General features: G+C 44.2%; 1 protein-coding gene across 6 annotated transcripts in view; it reads right to left on the minus strand.

Annotated features, from left to right (window-relative positions):
- Window positions 1–3744, minus strand: part of Pcdh19 (protocadherin 19) — a 103844-nt gene extending 100100 nt beyond the window's left edge. For 2 of the 6 annotated variants that reach the window (XM_026784835.1, XM_026784834.1), the window contains exon 1: window positions 260–3159. In XM_026784835.1, coding sequence (XP_026640636.1) covers window positions 260–2406 — 2147 coding nt within the window. In that variant the 5' untranslated portion in view covers window positions 2407–3159. Of the gene's footprint in view, window positions 1–259 lie in introns of all 6 variants that reach the window. The other 4 variants (XM_005358671.3, XM_005358670.3, XM_005358669.3 and 1 more) reach the window with 3 other exon arrangements.
- Between the last annotated feature and the right edge of the window lie 16164 nt (window positions 3745–19908).

A 19908-nucleotide genomic window follows, 5' to 3' on the forward strand; every position in this document is an offset into this window, starting at 1 on the left:
AATTGCTTTTCTGCTCATCATCATTATGTGACAGAATCCATTCAAACAGTAAATGATTGTCTTCCAGCAAATTGTCAGATCAAAAGAATTGATCAACGTGGACTGTCACAAACTTTTCACCCTCCACAATGAAGCACTGCGAGTATGCTGCATGCATTTAAGCAGGAAACAAAAGCACTGGGGGTTTTACACAGACACAAATGCACACACCTTACTCATTCAAAACACAGAAGGAAAAAAAAAGAAAAGTTGGCTCTACCTGCAGTTGTAGGTCCGGATCTCTTTGTTTTCACGCTTGCACTTGATTGCCACGAATATCATAGTGACAAAGAGGATGCCAGCAATGGAGCCCAGAGCAATAATGAAAATCAGGGATAAGTTCACAGAGCCCATTGACTCTTGGGCATCAAGAGCCGGGGACAGGTAGATTAGGATAAGGGCAGAGGCAGAAAGAGACGTTTTGCCATGGTCACGGGCCACCACTATCAGCTCATAGGAAGGCTTGGAGTTTTCATTAAAGGTGCGAGTGGTTCTGACTTCTCCATTGGCCTGGTCTATTTCGAAGAAACCGCGGTCACCTTCTGTCATGTCATAGGTGACTCGGCCATTTTCACCCTCATCATAATCATCTGCCTTAACTATAGTCACCAAGTAGCCTATGCCGGCGTTTCGAGGAATATAGATCTCAGCAGTGCCATTGATGAGGGGTGGGGCAGTGATTACTGGGGTATTGTCATTGACGTCGAGGATGATGACCCTCACTGTGGCGTTGCTCTGCAGCGAGGGCAAGCCGCCATCCTTGGCCACCACCTTGAATTCGAATGCCTTAGTCTGTTCATGGTTGAAGGATCGTAGCGCATAGATATCACCAGAGTTGGGATTGATGGAGACATAGGTGAAGACGGGCATGTCTCGCACCTGTGATGGCACAATTTGGTAGGAGACACTGCCATTGAGACCCACATCGGGGTCGCGGGCAGAGACAGAGAGCAGATAGGCTCCAGGAGTGTTGTTCTCCTGTACAATTACTTGATAGTAAGGCTTGGAGAAGTGTGGGTGGTTGTCATTCTCATCAGTGATGCGCACAGTAAAGGACTTGGCACTTTGCAGCGTAGGCACGCCGCTATCTCGAGCCTGAATTGTAAGATTGTACTGGTCGTGCTGCTCGCGATCCAGCCGTCCATCAACAAGGATAGTGGAGAAGCTTTCATACTCCTGCAGACGAAAGGGTACATTGCCCAGCAAGCGGCACTGCACACGTCCATTGAGACCTGAGTCGCGATCAGACACCCGAACCAGGGCAATCACGTAGCCCGGGGGGGCGCTCTCGCTCACCTCCACAAGCTCGCTATTGACCGACAGGAGGTTGATAATTGGCGGGTTATCGTTAGTGTCCAGTATGCTGACGGTAACTTTGCAATGTGCGGGGATAGAGTTGGGCCCCAGGTCCTTGGCTTGCACATCTAGCTCGTACACTTGGCCCTCTTCATAGTCTAGCGCTCCGGTGACAGTGACTAGGCCGCTGTGTGGGTCAATTTGGAAAAGTTCACGTGTGTGGTCATTGGCATAGCCGTAGAAGGAGTAGATCACCTGGCCATTGGTGCCCTCATCTGGATCGCTGGCATTTAGGCGGATGACAGGTGTATTGGGAGGTGAGTTTTCAGGCACACTCACTGAGTAGGAGGACTCTCCAAACACTGGGTTGTTGTCATTAGAGTCAGTCACCTTGATGCTGAGGCCAGCTGTGCCCATGTGGGGTGGATCGCCTCCATCGAGTGCCGTGATGCGAAAGTTGTAATGTGACTGTGTCTCGCGGTCCAGGTTCTTCTCCACCACGAGTTCAGCAAAGCGCGAACCGTCACCCCGCGTTTTTATCTCCAGGCCAAAGAGCTCATTGGGAGTGAGCTCATAGGTCTGCACACCAAAGCTGCCCGAGTCCGGATCATAAGCGCTGTCCAGTGGGATGCGCGTGCCGGGACTGGCTGCCTCAGAGATCTCCAGCTCAATCTGTGCGGTCGGGAAACTGGGAGCATTGTCATTCAGGTCCTTGATCTCCACCTTAATCACACAGATCTCCATTGAGCTGGACATGACCTCTAGCGAGATAATGCACTTGGGGTTCTGGCGGCACAGCAGGTCTCGGTCGATCTTCTGCTTGGTGACCAACAGACCTGAGCTGGGGTTGATGTCCACCAGGTGCGGAGCTGAGTTGGACACCACACGGAACGTAGAAGCTTGCCGCGGATCCATCGCGAAGCCCGCCTCCCGCGCGTCCTTGGCCACGTTAGCGATCACCGTCCCGGCGCGCTGCTCCTCTTCTACTGAGTATTTAAGGTTAATCAGGGCGGCCGCCTGCGTCCACAGGACTGCCAGCAGCAGTAGCATCGGCAGGAAGAGGGACTCCATGGCTGTGCGGGGCTCTGCCCGGCCTCGCCTCTCCACACCCCTCCGAGGCCGTCGCCGCCGGCGCTCCAGCTTCCCTCCGGCTCGGGCCGCCTGTTGCGCGCGCCCCGTGGCCCCGGAGGCCGCGGGAGGAGTCCCGCCCAGGGCAGCCCGGCGGCGCACAGGATGAACCCGTGCGGGCTCCAATGCTGAGGTCGTAGTGGACTCGGCAGCGGCTTTCTGGGGGCCCGGGGGCTCCGAGGGGCCAAGAGAGCGCCGCACGGCCCCGAGCCCCCTCCCTCCAGCCCGGCTACTCAGTTTTCCCCCTTCAAAGTTAGCCGAACGCGACTGGCCGCAGCGGAGCAGGGCTGCGGGTCGAGTGGCGCTTGCACGCCCCAGACGGCCACAAGCTTCAGAGTCGGGACCGTACTGGGAGCGCGGACGCCTAAGGCTGTTGGAGCGCAGCCTTTCAGGCACTGCCCGACCAGCCGTTGCGCACCAGCACTTGGGCAGGCGAGCCCGTAGTCTATGCACCTGGCATGCGCAAGGACCTCCCCCCAGCGCGCCCAGCTCACTGCGGAGGGAGCTCCCGCCCCGTACGCGCCCTCCGGACTCAGGGGGGGGCACTCTGGCCTCTTCCAGGCCTGTTGGAAAGAAAAGGGGGGGGTAGGATCGTAGGTAGAAGTCTGAGTTGCTCGCAAGCTCCTTGGGCGCCTGGGGATTTGCCTGAGGTGGAGGGCTGTCCCGGGGCGGGCGGAGGAAGGGGGAAGGGAGAGATGCGAGAGAGTGCTCTCTCTAGCGCCGAGGTTGGCGTCCGAGGGCGTGGGGGGCGCGTCTGCCCAGGATCCGAGGTGGCCACAGGGCTCCTCCCACAGAGCGGTTGATGGGCTATGGGCGTTTATATCTCGGAAATCAAAGTTACCAACGCAGCCCAGGCCTCCGCCTCAAGTTTATGAAAATGGGAAGATGGCAATTTGTCCAAGAAAATCAAAGTCCTGCTCTTTCCAATTGCCCTGGGGGGGTGGGTACGGGGAATGGGAAGGTGAGGAAGAGAAGCTACTACAGTACCGGCTAGAAGAGGCGGGGCTGCAGCTGCGGGCACCCGGGGCTTCTTCGCCTCTCCAGGTTTGGGTTGGGGTGTCGCTCCAAGGACCGCCGCCGCCGCTGCCGCCTCCGCTGCTGCTGCTGCCGCCGCCGCCGCCAAAGGAAGCCCTCCTTAGTTCAGTTGCATGTCGCTGGGGTACGCCTCTGCAGCTGCCAGGGTCGACGGTTTCTGATGCCTCCAAACTTTACTTGCGGGAGCGTCTGGATCCCATCCTCCAGGAGAAGCACTGTCCGTCTGTCCGCCCCGCTTAGGGCTTCCACCCTCCCCGGCGCTCGCGCGCTAGGGAGGTCTGTCTGTCTGAGCTGGGCTGTGCGTGGATGTGCCAAAAGGAGGAAGAGTGAGTGTGTGGATGGGAAGTGTGAGTGTGGAGTAGGAGAGAGCAGGAAGAAATGGGAGTGGGGTGGGAGGTTGGATCTCAGATGAATCGGCTCAGCTGGAATGCCGCCCGAGAGGACAGTGCACCCCCGGCCGGCGAGGGGCTAGGGAAGTGGATGCCAGTGTCCCCCTGGCAAGCCAGGCATGGTGAACTGTAGCTGGTGCTGCCGTCTGCGCCGGCTGGTCCGTCTCCCCTCAGAGCCAGTCGCCGCCGCTACTGCTGCTGTTGCTGCTCCTCCTCCTGCTGCCGCAAACTACTGGCCGCGGAGTCTGGAGAGAGCTAGAGAGAGCCGGAGCTGCTGAACCCGGCTACGCCAGGCACTAGCCAATCAGCGCTCAGCTCAGCGGGCTCCGGTCTTGGGGCGGGACCAAGGCGTGGGGAGGGGCGGAGGGGGGAGGGGAGGCGGGGCCAAGTGGAAACTTACACACCGGCCCAATTGAGTAGAGTACCCTGCCCCGCAGAGCCCTTGCTGGAGTCGGGGGAGGCCTGACTGGCACAGGACTAGAGGAGTTAGGAAGGGCGGGTGGACCGGACTTGAGGTGTGCTCCCATTGAAGCTGAGTCCACCTAAGTACTGAGCGCCTCTTGCATCTCTTGTTTGCAGAGATTACAGGAAAAAAATGAGGATTTGATTTTCTTGCTGTTTATCTCCCTCATGTATCGTATCTTCATATCTTAAATGCAACATTCTCTTCCCCCTGTCTCTCTTTCTCTCTCCTTTGTCTCACCGTTCTGCATTTCTGTTTCTGTTTTCTCTTATTCTCGGGTAGTGGGGGAAAAAAGAGGAGCAAGTGCCCCCGCGATGGTCATTCATCAAGCTCTTGGCCAGTGTGTCTTCACTTTTGCCAAGAGCAAGGCCGCCATCCACCCAAACCATTATCCCTCACTGGGAAGACGCCGCACTCCCTAGAACACCTCAACACACACAAACACACACACACACGGGGGGGGGGACGGAGAGACGGGGGGGGGGGAATGTTGGTCCGGTCCGGCTCACTCAGGTCTCTACTTAATCAAATGGGATCGGTGACTCAAAAAATGAGTCTCCAAGGTTTCAGAGTACATTTTATCGCCCCTCACCCAACCCTGTCGGATAATTTAGCTCCCTATAAATAAACTACGTTTGAGAAATCCAGCGGAGCGGACGCGGCCGCGCCGCTCCGCACCGCGCCAGTAGAGCCTGGATCCGGATAGAAGCTGTGGAGTGGGCGCGCCAGCCGAGGTTCCTGGCAACTGTGAGCCCGCCCTGGTGCAGTGGGCGCTCAGCCTTCCCCTGGGGCCTGGTCTTTCTGGGGCGGGGGGGGGCGCTACCAGTTCCCTTTGGACAGCAATGGCAGCTGTGGCGTCTGCCAATGCTGGGAAACGGGAGGCCGGCGTGGACAGGGTTGACATCAAGCTTAGGCTGCTTCTGAACCAAAGGCACACTAGAGACAGAGGGGGACTCCTCCCTGCCCAAATCTAAGGCTCTTAATTAAGATCGCGAGCTGTGAGAGGGGGAAAAAAGCGCCTTCGATGAACATTTTTTTCCTGTTTCTTTAGAATTTACAGATTGAGGATTGGAAGAGCTTCTGAATTCACAGTTCTGGAAGAGCAAACCTTCTGAGTTGGTAGTCTCTATTATTTGAGCGTCTCAGTTGAACAAACTCGTAATTAGCTCAGCGACTTTGGCCCGAACCTGAGGGCTCAAAATGAGACTCGCTTTTGCCGTTTAAAAAACATTAAACAAGAATAGGAAAAAACACGTTTGGACACATAATGGATTTTTTTTTCAGAACTGCCATCTTCTTTCTGAGAGCAACCCAGCTGCTTAAAAGAATATATCATCCAAAAGGAGCTAATTTAGCAGCCTTTACTTTGTCGTGGAGTGGGGGAGGAAAGCTTCCTTCCACAAAAGGGAATTATTTTGTCAGTGAGGTTGAGATCGGACCCTCTGAAAGTATAACCAAGGCCAAGGGGAAAGCGCCAGACCCGCTTGCCTCGTGGGGGTTGCTTCACATTAGAATGTAATTCAGCCCCGAACATCAGAGAGAAAAACCGAGGTATCTGCAGTGAGAATCATTTCATTTTGATCATTTAGAACTGCGGGTAGACGGCAGAGATGGTGACTTCAGGGAGTCCCGTCGCCCGCCTGGTTTTCTGCAGACACCGTTAGAGAAATGGGCAAGTAGCAGAAGAGAATGACAACATGGCAGCAGCGCGGGCTCACCTCGTGGGCTGCTAAAGGAAGGGTTCCATTTGATTTATCATAGTTATTTACCTTTGATGTCAGCGAGTGGGAATGAAGTGCAGCTTGGTCTAATTAAAAAGGTCTAAAAAGGCATTTGAAATGGGTTTGCTGTCTGATCACTGGATGTGAGTTCCGTGTTTGGCAGCTTTCTAAAATATTGCTGGAACTATTTAAACAGAACAATTAGCAGCATGCTAAAATGTTTGCATGCTATGCTTAGAAGCTCTTAGCTGTAAACTTTAAGGCGATCTGTTCCCCTTTAAGTTAAAAAAGGATGATGCTGCTTCCTTGTGGCGAAGGCTGTCAGGAACCCGCTGATCAATAAAAGTAAACTGGCGCCTCCACGGCTTGATTGAGCGGGAGCAAAGAGTCTGAGAAGTAGTCTCAGCCATTAACAATCCCCCAGGTAATGAGAAATGGAAGAATTACTCAGGTAAAATGATTAACATTGCCGTGGTATCCGAAAAGATGCACACAACAAGCTAAGAAGACTGCGGACCCTCTTACCTTAGGGAGTGCTAATAGAATGTCTATATGCTGCTGTCTTTTTAAAGATGAATAGGAGAATTCAGTTCATGTAGAATGTCATTACCTTTGTAATTGCAATCACATTGGAAAGACATGTTCTGCCTTTGCAAAGACAAACCCCTTCACTAACGCTATGGCACCATTTCCCCGGCTTCCTGCTCGCTGCTCACATTCCAGGCACCCCTCTTATTCCAAGCAGAACACCAAAGTACTTTCAGTTACCAAACTGCTTTTACAGAAGACCAAATGCTGAGAGAGGCAGGGGGCGTACGGATCTGCTTCCCTTCTTTCCCAGCACCTCCTCCACCCTCAAGCTCACAGTGATAGTTACAACCCCCCCCGCACACAATAGTTCTTCCATCCCCCACTCTGTCTATAGATAATCCGAACACCCTTTGCTTTCTGACTCGTTTTTTTCCCTAATATATACTCGAGATTATTGCATTCCAACAAAGCTATTAACTAAACGAGGGGCCCCAAACCACCTTCATTATCAGGAATTTATTAGCTAGCTGAATAAAAGCATTTGCATGTAGATAATGAAAACAAAAAGAAAGTTCTGTTCATTTTAGCTTCCGTTTACTTCAATCCTGAAGGGAGCCCCGCCTCCTCGAGCTCTTTAGAGACACAAGAGGGCCATCTAGTGACTATCTCTGGTATTTTTTTCATCTAACTGCTGTAGAGAAACCACCGGAGGCTCCGGGTTTTGCACAACCGGCCTCAGCTTTCTAGGCCAAGTCAGTTCCTTAGGCTACTGAGACCAGAATCAAAATTGGTGAAGAGATTGTGGTTTTGTCCTTAGAATCTTATGCATGCCGCTAAAATTGTCGAAAATTGCAATAGAAGAAACAAAAATGGGGAGATCTTTACCTTTAAATCAAACAGATGTGTGAGTGTAAGCTTTGCTGCCCCAAGACTCAGAAGGGTAAGTTTGATTCAGAAGAGTTTAAATTAATAGTAGGAACTAAGCTACCACGATATGAGGGACTGTATACATAGAGCTTTCTGAGATATGTTTACAAAAGTATTTGTTTCACTTGCCAAAAAAAAAAAAATATATAGCATTCAAAGGACTCCAGACTCCAGTTTCCCTTGCCCTCCACCTCTTCCTTCTTTTTATTTCTGACCTTGCTGCCGGAAGCTGGATGTCTTCTGGCTTGATTTTTTTGTTGTTGTTTCATCCCATAAGCATCCCATTCCCCAAATAATTTGACCGACTTCCTGGAACATTCTCTTAGAACAAACGAGGGAGGGGGCTCGGCTGTAAAGCTAGCCAGAAAGTCAATCTCACTTTTCCTGACTGCATATCTTCTCTCCTGGCTTAAGACTCACTGTCTAGAATTAAAGAACGAAAGGGGAGGAAGTGGGAAGAAGCTGGAAAGTGTCCTTACTCAAATCATCATTATCTTTACAGCAACCCTGGGATGGTTAAACTCTTTGCAGATGTGGAAGCAGAGTTGTGGAGGGCCCGGTCATTTGCCAAGATGGCCACATTACACAAAACTCAACCACTTTCCTTGTGAAATCAACAAGTGTTGGCTGGGTGCCCAGCATTGTGTTAGGGACCATGGAGTTTTCTAAAGATGGACCGTGTCCCTGTGAAGATTAAAATTCAGTTCATTACTTGAATAATAGCATGTAGTTCTATGCACTAAAATATTCCTTGAGAAAGAAGTAAACTGGGGTTTATTATGTTGAAAGTTTCCTGAAATTCTAATCCCTTCTACCCCAAATGATTGCCCAACTTGTAGTCACTTCCCCTCCTCCTTCCTCACTGAACTAGGCAGTTGAAGCAAAGGCAACAAGAGCCACAATCAGGGATGTGGGCCTGTGGAGCAGGAATGAGGTGGAGTTTCCACTATGATGCATGCTGCTTCTGACCGTTTTGGGAACACCAGGAAAACTAGAGGAGGCGGGTGGGGGAGGGGGCAAGAGAAGATGTTGAGGTTCCTTGTACTTTTTCTTTTCTCTTCTTGCCAAGCCCCACCCAACCCTTGCCCTGTGACAAACGGAAGCGGTAACAGCAGGAGTTGAGGAAGGCAGCAGGCACATAAACAAAATACAGAAAGTGTTCTTAAGTGCTAAAATGCCTCACTGTGGTCCTGATGCCTGCCTTTTCCAAGAAACACAGAAAAGGTCACGGACAGTGGAGACTAAAAGGCTATTAATCACTCTGAGTCTTCCCATTTTGACAAGGCCAGCATCCTCAGAGAAGCTGAGTCAACCCTGACCCCAAGCCTTATGCCCTCTCTCTTTAGGAATTCTGTTTCCCACAGGACCAAACCCCTGCTGCTGCCAGACTCATAACTGTCCCTAAATAAACACACATCACGGGGACCATTTAATTAGCAAAGACTAAATCAGCAGATACATTTCAATAAATGACACTACTCTCTAACACCTTCTGCACTACCCTGCAGTGATCACCTGTGAAGTTCTGACAGCGCCATTTGGGCTCTCAGCATTATAGCCTCTGTGTTTTCATGTGAACTCTCTCCAAGTGGATCCTAAATGCCAGTTTCCTAGGTGCAACCTCATGCCAACTGTTATTGTTCCCACCAACCACCACCACATTTGAAAACAGCTTTCCCTTCAAAGGCATTCTGGTCAGCTCCTGCTGCCTCTCTCATCCCTGAGAAGAAGAGCGACATTCCACAGCCTCCCAGAGAAAAGGCTTTTGGCACCTTGAAAGTGAGGGGGTCCCCAAATTAGAGACCTCAGGAAAAAAATTGAAAATGGGACCACCTCGTTCACAAGAAGAGGGTATTAAAGACTATGGATGTTTGCTTTTAAGATAAACTCATTTTTATTTTTATTAACATTTTTCATCAGTGCTGCAAATCCATGATGCCACAACCTGGAGATCCCAGAAGGAGACAGAGGGAGCACCATAAAGGGGACAAACAGAGCAGAAGTGACAGAAAAAAAAGAGGATCCCAGGGACTCTGGGCATGTGTAACTCACTTACATTAGAGATCCTTATGGGAGCAGAGCTTTAGGTTCTCAACGTAGACTTCTCTATCACCTTTAAGCCATTTCTGGTTCTTCTATCAAGTTAAGTAAAAACCGCAGCAGGAATGCTACATAAAGGAAGGTTTAGGGTACTGAAAGAGGCCTAATCAAAATATCAGTTCAACAAAATATGCCCTGGAGATCAGCTTTCCAAATCTATATATATTGGGAAAATCATATATCCACATATGTCCATTCTTATAGTTTTGAAAGTGCTAACATGACTGGAGAAAACAGATCTTTTAAAGACTTCAGATACAGTGTGGGAGCTGAAACAGTGTGTGGATCATACACGATAGTGCCAGGTCACATTACATTCAAATGAGTGATAATAGCAAAAACAACTTAGAAGTTGAATAAAAAAGTCAGACTGATGAGCCAACATCCTGAGCATCTTTCCGTATTTTGGGTAAATGATGATTTCGGCAAAGCACTAGGTTATTGTATACTTTTAAATTCTAGATAGCCAGGTTGGCTCTAGATTTTCTCTTGACTATTCCAAAGCTTCTCCCCAAACTCAGAAGTAGCCTCCTGTAGCTCACGGGGAGATGCAGCTGCTCCACCAACTGATGTTTTCACCAAACTAGGAAACTTAGTAGTTAACTAATGTTAACATAAGAAGGAAAGAAAGGGGAAAAAATCTAATAAACAGGAGGAACTGTCAGCTTGACAGCTGCAGTTACATTACCCAGGCTAGCAATGTAAGTACCAAAGGCATGTCAGGGATGCCACTAACAGCACCGTGCGCAGTATCTGTTCAGGTTGACAAGCCCTGGGGCAGTGGCAAGTAAACTGAAAGAGGGAGATCCCAGAAGGAGGCAGAGGGAGCACCATAAAGGGGACAAACAGAGCAGAAGTGACAGAGAAATCATTTCAGCAATAGGGAAGTTATGCACTGCTTTTTTTTTTCTTGAGTGAGAAGAAAACAATGACTTGCCAGCTGGGAAAGCATTCCAATTTGGGGGTTCAAGAGTTTGCATACTGGTGAACTGGGCCTTGGGGGAACTGCATGTTAATTTGTATCTGTTTCCTGCAGCTGGAGCCAGAATGGGCCATAGAGGACCAATGACCTTTCTTCTAAAAGCTGCGAGTTAGGAGGGGAAGGGAGAATGTCCTGTAAGGGGGGAGGGCACAGCAGCTGCACTGAGCTTCCCTGCTCTCTTTCAGCAAAGATCACAAAATGCAGTCACATCGGTACCAGGCAGTATGTACTCTGAGATGGCAGCCTAGGCAGCAGTGAACAAATTAAGTCTTTTGCCTAATGATGGGTTGGTAAGAGAACTAATGATCTTAGTGGGGAGTGGACCCAGCTTGAGGCCTGTGTAGCTCTCCGTGTTCTCTGCCTTGGGAAACTGTGGAACGTCAAAAATCCTTGCTGTCTGGCTGTGCAGTTTCATTTGGTGGAACAGGCAATCAGTTCTGGAAGGCTGACCGAATAGAGTGGACAGAATGATAGCTCAAAATGAGATCCATCAATGACTTCGTTGCAGCCCCAGCCAAACAATCAAAAGCAAATAGTCAGCTTCTAAAATCAATGTTTCGTGAGATGATGAGCCAACCAGTGAAGTTCACATGGGGTTGGATGGGAAGGAGAATTGGGAGGGAAAGCAGAAAAAATACTTTTTTCAAACTACTCACCAAAGCAAGCAGTTGCATTTCCTTGAAAAAGGCAAATTTGGTTCCTAGCAAAATCAGAGCTGCAGTCTCCTAGCAGAACAAAACAAAGGAGCAGGGGGCGAGACATTTTTGAAAACAGGAAGGCGTTTTGGCAACAATCACAGGAGGGCTGGTAAGCCATTGTGCTCTTGGGATCCATCTGCTAAGCTCCAGAACATCCTCTTCTTTCTCCACCCCCATCTAGTTCTCAGATTGCAAACACAGGGTCAAGAGCCGGGTCACTTGTGAAGAAACAGTAAAGTGGAAAAGACGGACTCAGCCCGAAGTTGAGGAGAAGAGCCCGGATCCAATTTGTTTCACTCATGAAGGATGTGGTGGGAGAGACAGGCAAGCCCTTATTCTGGTGCCAGTGCAGGGGAACAAGAGTGTACTTAATTAAATTAATAGAAAGTGCATTTAAAAATTAAAACTCATGTGCAACTTCTAATCAACATAGAGTCTACTACAGTGCAGGATCATAGATAAGAAGTGACTGTATCTTTAAGGACCTGAATAAGTTTATAGCTATTAATAATTTTGTTAGTCATGCAATAAAAACAAACACTAGCAAGGTAATCAAATTGCATGCTCCATAGCAGAGATCAGGGCAATCTTTAGGGAAAAAAATAAAAGAGTTTTTCTTCAATGCAGTATATATGAAGACATCTTCTCCAGACTTTTCTTCCAAATATAGAATGAATATAAATTACTTCATTAAACATTAATTATATAGATATGTAGATTCATAATATACAACTAAGAGTTTTTCCATTGAAAAAGCATACTTAATCTCATATTCTGATACCACCAGAGTAAGTAAGACCCTAGTAGTGCCAATTACCATTAAGACTCAAGAGAATTCATAACACCAAATTTAGCATCTGTTTAACATCTTTTCTTTCTTCCTTTTTTTCGCTATAGGAATTCCATATATATCCCAGGCTGGCCTTAAATTTGCCATTTTCCTGACTCAAGTTCCCAAGAACTGGAATTACATGTGTCACTGTGCCTGGCTTTCAAATCTTTTCGTGTTTATCCTAGACAACACATGCAGAAACCTTCCTTTACAACTCAAGGTTCTGAATAGTATGTAGTGGTCCACTGAACTGTTCCAATATAAATTCAGATTCTCCTAGGTAAGGGGGGGGCGAAATTAGGATACTTAATTTGGTTTTCTTTTCCCAGAGAAATAAACAGCTGTCAACATCCAAGACAGAAAAGTTCATGAACTGCTTTGGAACTTGGAGATCAATGAAATCTGATCGTCTCATGAGAAACAGAGTTCAATTTAAAGTTTAACCAAAGATTTCCTACCAGAGGCAGCCTCTCCTTGTCAGGAAGCCTTTGAAGACCCTCCCAGGTTTCCTGTTTGGTGTTGTTTGATCTCCAGGGGACATTAGATTGTTGTAAAGCCACTTTATAAATGAAAATTACTCTATAGATGCAAAATAAATTTGTTCAGCCTGGGCAAGTAATTCTTGACTTCTGCAAGTTCCCATGATGTGATCTAAGACAAATAGTAGACAAGGAAAGACAATTCAGTCTCTGAAATAGATTTCTTTGTAAGGATGATGGTTATGATGGTGACTAACTACTTCTTTCCTGTTCCTTCAAATGTTTGTCCAATACCGATACACTAAAGGATTTTCCCATTCTGATACATCTGTGTGATGTAGATCACTGATCAATTGTAATTATTTATAAATTTAAATTCAATTATAATCTCCGTTTTAAACCAGTTTCCTTAGAAAATATTAATTGATCTGCCTACACTGGATACCATGTACTGACAAGATATATTAGTTGGAGACATGGATCCTGCCTTCCACATGCTTCAAGTCTGCCTGTCAGTATTAAAAAAGAAAAACCACAAACACAACGCTATATTCATCTGAGCAGCAATGTTCAGTATTGATGCACAGGAATGGTTAGGAACAGAAAAGCTGTGGAAATGCCTTTCCAGTGAGTTAAAGGGTGCTTATGAAGGCATAAATGTTGTAATAAGTCATGTGTTGAAGAAACAATGAAGAATATAATTTGGCTCAAGCACTTATTCTACTAACATTATTGAAGTGCTGTGGTACAGCCTCAAGGATACAGGCTTTGTGGCTATACAGATTGGGATTCATGTATTGGCTCTACCTTTTTCTCTGGCTAAATGGCATTAGGCAAATTAATATGGTACGTATTTCATAAAATTGTGGACTATATGAGCTGATGCCTATAAAATGATTCCTATAAAGTACTTCATATTTTACATGCTTAGCATGAAGTTGTTGGGCTTTAGCACTCTTATTCATAGAACACCATGATGCAATGTGACAGATACAAAATTCAAAATATCAGGTTACTAGTAAAGAAGAAGAAGCCTCTGGCCCTCAGCCAGAAATCATGGAAGATTTCTACCACAGATAATGAAAGTTGAGGTTGTAAGAGCAGGCGCAGGCTATTATGCAGAGGTGATTGCTATGATGAAGAATTCAGAACTTATTTTGAAAGCCAGTGGTGTCATCAAAGGCTTTTGTGCTGTGAAATAACTGAGAATCATTTCTTTGATTTGTGATTAATGTCAAAGCATTAATGTTGGCTTCTTCAGCCTTTGTCGGCTTCATCTACAAATTAGGGTAGCTCACTTCTTCTTTCATGAGTCAAATTCCAGGACATTGTACATCAATGCAGCATGGTAAGCAATGGCTGCTGAGATTCAGTAGCAAAACTGACATCCATTGTAAGGCCTGGCTTCTTAAGCTGCTTTGTGACTCTATATGGGGCTCTGTAGCTGAATGTGAACATTTAGCAAGATATTTGAACAATATGAACAATATCATGCAAGATATTTGAATGCGTAACAATCTAAAATCTATTGAAAGTAAAATGTGTAGTAAATTTGAGGCATTTCTAACAGCGCATGCCTGCTGTATCCTGTGATTTTACTGTAGCTTCAGCGTTTAATAAACATCATGTTCACTTTATACATGCACTGGACACCAAAGAATGCTTCCTGAAACACATCAGCTCACATTCAGGACCACAGTGTTTATGAATTCCATTGAATTTACTATACATAACAACATTTTTTGGATTTATAAACATAATGGTGTATTTGTAGAGAGCAAAAGCTTTTTGGTATTTTCCTACCATAATTCCTTGCATGTATAAAATTAGTTTCTCTATGAACTGGTTGTATTATTATGAAAGAATGTTCAATTTTATCACTAAAAAAGGTCTCACTGTGTAGCCTCATCTAGCCTTTAACTAACTATGTAACCTAGGCTAACCTCAAAATGGAGTAATCCTCCTGTCTCGGCTTCCCAAGTACTGTGGTTACAGACATATACTATCATGCTTGGCTAGAGTGTTTGATTTTAACAACTGTTTCCTGAGTTCCTGACTTGCATGCCATGAAATTATAAAACTAATTTTGGTTTGTGATCAGAACAGAATTTTCAACAATTTTGAACTTTTCCTAGGTTTATTTCTGCTATTTGGTACTATGTATTTATGTATAGTAGCATTCTCAGCATTGACCATAATAAAATAAAAGTATTGATAAATTCTGAAAAGTGTTAAGCACAAATGAAAAAAGCTATAAATGCATAATGATACATCCTTCAGTATGAATTATCTAGTCAAGATTTAATTCATTTTGTTTACTTGTTTGGTCCGTGTTTGTATGTTTTGAGACAAGACCTCATAAAGCCCAACCTGACCTTTAGCAGTTTATTCAAGGATAACTTTGAACTGATATTCATGCTCCTATCAAGATTTAACTATTTATGTTAAAATAAACAAGTACATCCACCTCAGTACACAAACTTGCTTTCATCTTTAAGAAATGGTAAAATTAGCTGAGCGGTGGTGGCACATGCTTTTAATCCCAGCACGTGGGAGGCAGAGGCAGGTGAATCTCTGTGAGTTCGAGGCCAGCCTGGTCAACAAGACCTAGTTCCAGGATAGGCTCCAAAGCTACACAGAAACCCTGTCTCAAAAAAAGGAAAAAACTTGGCAAAATTATATATCAATGCATCAAATTGTTTTTAAATAAATATCTTTGTAATGTATTACCAGTAACTGATTCATATGGCTAATGTTATACATATATACCCAAAGTCATGTAGAAATTTCATGGATTAAAAAAAATAATGACCAGAAAAAATTAAGATACTAAAATGTAAGGTACCTGGAACAGATAACAGTAATGACAGCTGGACGTCTAAGGCATTGTATCTAATGAATTAAATCTCAAAATATTTCATGGAAACAGAGATAGGACAAGTTAACAGAACAGTACCTATAACATGATTCTGAGAGATTTGGCTTCCAGTGACAAGAGCAATATCTAGGAAATGTAGGTTATACCAGTACCAGGGATTCATCCAATATAAAATTCACACCAAGATAAAGGGAATTTGCAGTATATACATTACTCTTAAATTAATTAATATGTCTGGAATGTCATAATTTTGTACTCTAGACTAAATCTTAGACATAGCTTTGATGATTGACTGATGCTCTCAGCCTGGGCCTACAGGTGCATCACATTAGTAGACTTAGCTGAAAATAGCTGGAACAGGCAAATATGTTAGTAAAAAGAAGGGTTGACACAGAGACTTGCAAGTGTTGCCCTGGCATTTTGTTTGTAATAAATCTTCCTTGAAGTAAAATGCTTAATTGGTTACAATCTGGGAGTCTTTTTGATTTAAGGTGACATTATGTACTAGGAACTGGAGGTACAGGATTTATAATATTTGAATTGTTTAGGAAAATTGCCTTAAGAAATCATCGTTCCTTCATCTGGTAAATGTTCAATGAATTCTTATTATGTGAGAATCACTGTGGAAAGAATGGCCAAAACAACTATGACTTCTGTCCTAATATAACATTCAGAACAGTAAAGGGGAGGCCCATACAAACTTGTAGAAATTTTAAGTTCTAACAAGCAATGTGAAAGTCACCAACAAGATACAAATGATGATGATGATGATGACGACGATGACGACGACGACTTTGGAGAGGAAACGAAGGGAGAGAATAAAGGTGCCAGGAAGCTACTGTCCTCAGTGCTTTTTATACTGTATTCCTCAGGATAATGCTCTGAAAAGCCCACTAATATGCATATTAGACAAGTAAGGAAATTGAGATATAGAGGGGCCAAGTAACTTGCTTTGAGTAACATAGATTAGTGATAGCCAAAGCCAGAAAATTGACACGTGGTTCTAGAGCATGCTTTCTTATCTGCTACACCAAAAATGAGGTAGTAGAAATGAATTATAGGGCACTGTGATCAGGAAAGGCCTCACCAAGGAAATAACACTTCATAATGGATCTAGAGACCATATATAAGGCAGGCTACATTGATAAGGACTGACAAATGCCAAGAGATGACCTGTCAAACAAACCTTATTTTCTTCAGAATGTTTGCTGGAGACTAGAATAGGAAGTTTTTAGGAAAAAGACAATACAATAAGACCATAGCCAAAGGTTATACAGAATAATTAAAAACTCAGGAGACAGAGATGTAACAATAAAAATTATTAACTCTGGGAACTCCAACAGTATATCTATAAAACCATGTGCCACAAGGATTTACGTAGTAGTGGGAACTGAAGATCCTGGAATAGAATTCTCCTGTGCACTTCTACAATTTCTACTTGTGTCAGATTTTATGTTATGTTCCAAGCCTGACTTATCTCATTTTATGCCTTGCCTTGGAGTAATGAAAATTAAGTATATATCGAAGAGGAACCAAATGACCAACACTGACAACCAATCTTCCATGTGAACTCGAAGGATACTTGACTTGAAGAATGGATCTAGAAAATTATACCATCTTGGTGCTAGCCACATGCCTGTTTTTGGATTGGCAGGTGGAATAGATTCAAAGTTCAGAAGATCACTGATTTCTATAATACTATTATTATTTGAATATGCATGTCCCTCAAAATTCGTATGTCAGAAGAGGTAGCTGGACCATTGACAATGGAAATTATCACAAATGTGATCATCAAATTTATTTTAAAAACAGGCCTTTTAAAAATTACTTTCACCTATCCATCCTTTCTGCTATATGATTGCACAACCTTTGTCTCCACTGAAGGACAAACAGCATAGCATTATACAGAATAGCCTTCAGCAGATAGTGAACCTATAGCACCTTAGTCTTGAACTTCCCCATGAGCAGTCCAGGAGACACATTTCTATTTCTGCTATTTATAAATTGCCTAGGCTCAAGTATTTTGTCATAGTAGTACAAATGTTCTAAAATTAATTACCTGCCCATCTTGCACTAAGAGTCATTTATCTATAAAAAGGAATCATTACAATTTTTTTATTTTCTGCGATGATTCACAAGTAAATTCTGCCAAGAAAAAAACTATAGTTGCCCCAAACCAGTTGCTAGGAGTGTAGCCAGCACACAAGAAAGTAAGTAGCAAGGTCATCAGCACAGGGAGATGACAGGAAACTGAAGGACAATCAACTTCCCCACACCATCTAGGTCTTACAAAGTTCACTGACTATGGATTCTAGAAATAAATACCACAGGGGTTCTCAGTCTCCTTTGATAGACACTTGTTTTCAGGCAAGAGCCTCACAAGAAGAGATGCTCTGCTAATATTAGACCAGTAGATTCTACATGTCCTAGCACTGGTCAGACCTAGGTTACTAATGCACTGCTTTGTTAAACCTTATGACTGGTAAATGATAGAAAAGACCTACTTAAAGATTCATTACTGTCAACTTTGTATATCATATTCAGTACCTGAGAAACCAAACTCCATCCCATTTAAAAAAAAGTATTCCTCCAACAAATCTGCAAACTTTTAAGTAAAAAAAAAAATAATTCTTTGTTCAGACAAGAGAATAAACCCAGCATTCTGTCTGTGGGTGGCAGGCTCTGAGAAGTGAAGACAGTCCCTAATGCCATGACCCCATCCTCTAGAACAACTCTCTTTCTAGAAGTAAAGACTAACTGCTAAGTCTGGGAGGAGCTCAGCTTTTACAAATGTCTGGGATCATTGGAGCAATGTGAAGTCTCAGGTGCTGGAGTCAGTAATACTTGGGGCTGTAACTGAGATCCCAATAAGCTTATCTGCATCATTGTCCATCAGCTCCACCAAGAATGTTCTGGTGCCACTCTACAGTGGCTCCTGCATTGAGAAGGTCTCAGAATGTTTTCATGTCATTAAGAAGTCCAGAGATGAATCTGACCTCTTCCTTTGTATTCTTCTGTTTCAAAAAATATATATATATATATATCCCCACTGGAAAAGTGAAACACTAATCTCAAAGGAACAATTTGGAGGTGGGAACTTTTAGATGAAATGAGGTTATGAGGGTGGAGCCTTCCTGATGAGGGAGATGATCTCTTTCACTCATGAGCTATATCAAGAAGATAGACCCAGGACAACTAGGAGCAGGATACCTGTGAGACATGAAATATGCCAATACCTTCCTATCATGTCCAACAGCCCATGAGCCATACACACATATGCATTCCAGGATAACTATAAATGTGGCCCAGTATAAATATTAAGTAATTCTATTTCATGGTTCTCAAATAATAATGGCATGTCACAATGTTAAAAATTGGACATACATGATAATATTTACTAAACTCCGAAAATGAGAGAAATAAATCTCCATTGTTTAAGATACCCACTTCAAATGAAGATACTAATGACCACCAATCTTCATCAATATCCGGACCTCTTTTCTAATCAAAATACTTTATACTCCCACAAAAGAATGTGTGTTCTTATAGAAGCCACTGATTTAATAAAATAAATCACTATCAACCACTCATAACTGAATAATGCTTTTTAAATGATTTATATTTTGTTTAATCAAACAACACTATTATTCATTTAATAATGTTAGTTAAGTACATGTTTAGATAACATTTGTTAGTGTATATAAAATTTATGACCCCTGAATTGTGGTTCATTAACACTAAACCACCAAGGCAGAAAACCTTGATTCATTATTACAATATAATATGATAACTAAACTCGGTATTTGAAATGAGACCTTGAGGATTGACAATGCACATTGAGATAGAGATACCTGGTTTAGGTGTTTAACAAGCAATAGTACCTTAGGTATCTTTTTGTCTCCATTCCTTCTTGTCTAAAGTAAGCTAATAACATATACTTCATAAAGATATCTTAGAAGTTAAATTAGGCTATACATATAAAGTATCTAGCATAATTCCTGTCATAAATAACTAAAATTATCAATTTTTAAAAATTATCTTCATCTTCTAAATTCTTCTGTATTTTTGAGGATTTAACACGTGTATACGATGGAATAAACAAAAGATAATTTTAAAAATTACCTTCTACTAACCTATCTTAGTGTTGTGAAATGACACCATGACCAAGGCAACTTTTAGAAGAAAGAGTTTACTGGGACTTAGTTTCAAACAGTGAGTCCATGGCAGCAGGCACGCACACATTCCATTGGAGAAGTAGGGGAGATCTTATATTTCATCCACAAGCACAATACAAGCTGGGGCAGACTAGGAATAGCTTGGGTTTTGAGCCCTCAAAGCCCACCCCCAAGTGACGTACCTCCTCCGACAAGGTCACATCTCCTAATCCTTTTCACATATTTCCACCCACTG

Source organism: Microtus ochrogaster, chromosome X (assembly GCF_000317375.1).
Source record: "Microtus ochrogaster isolate Prairie Vole_2 chromosome X, MicOch1.0, whole genome shotgun sequence".
NCBI classification, from domain to species: Eukaryota; Metazoa; Chordata; class Mammalia; order Rodentia; family Cricetidae; genus Microtus; species Microtus ochrogaster.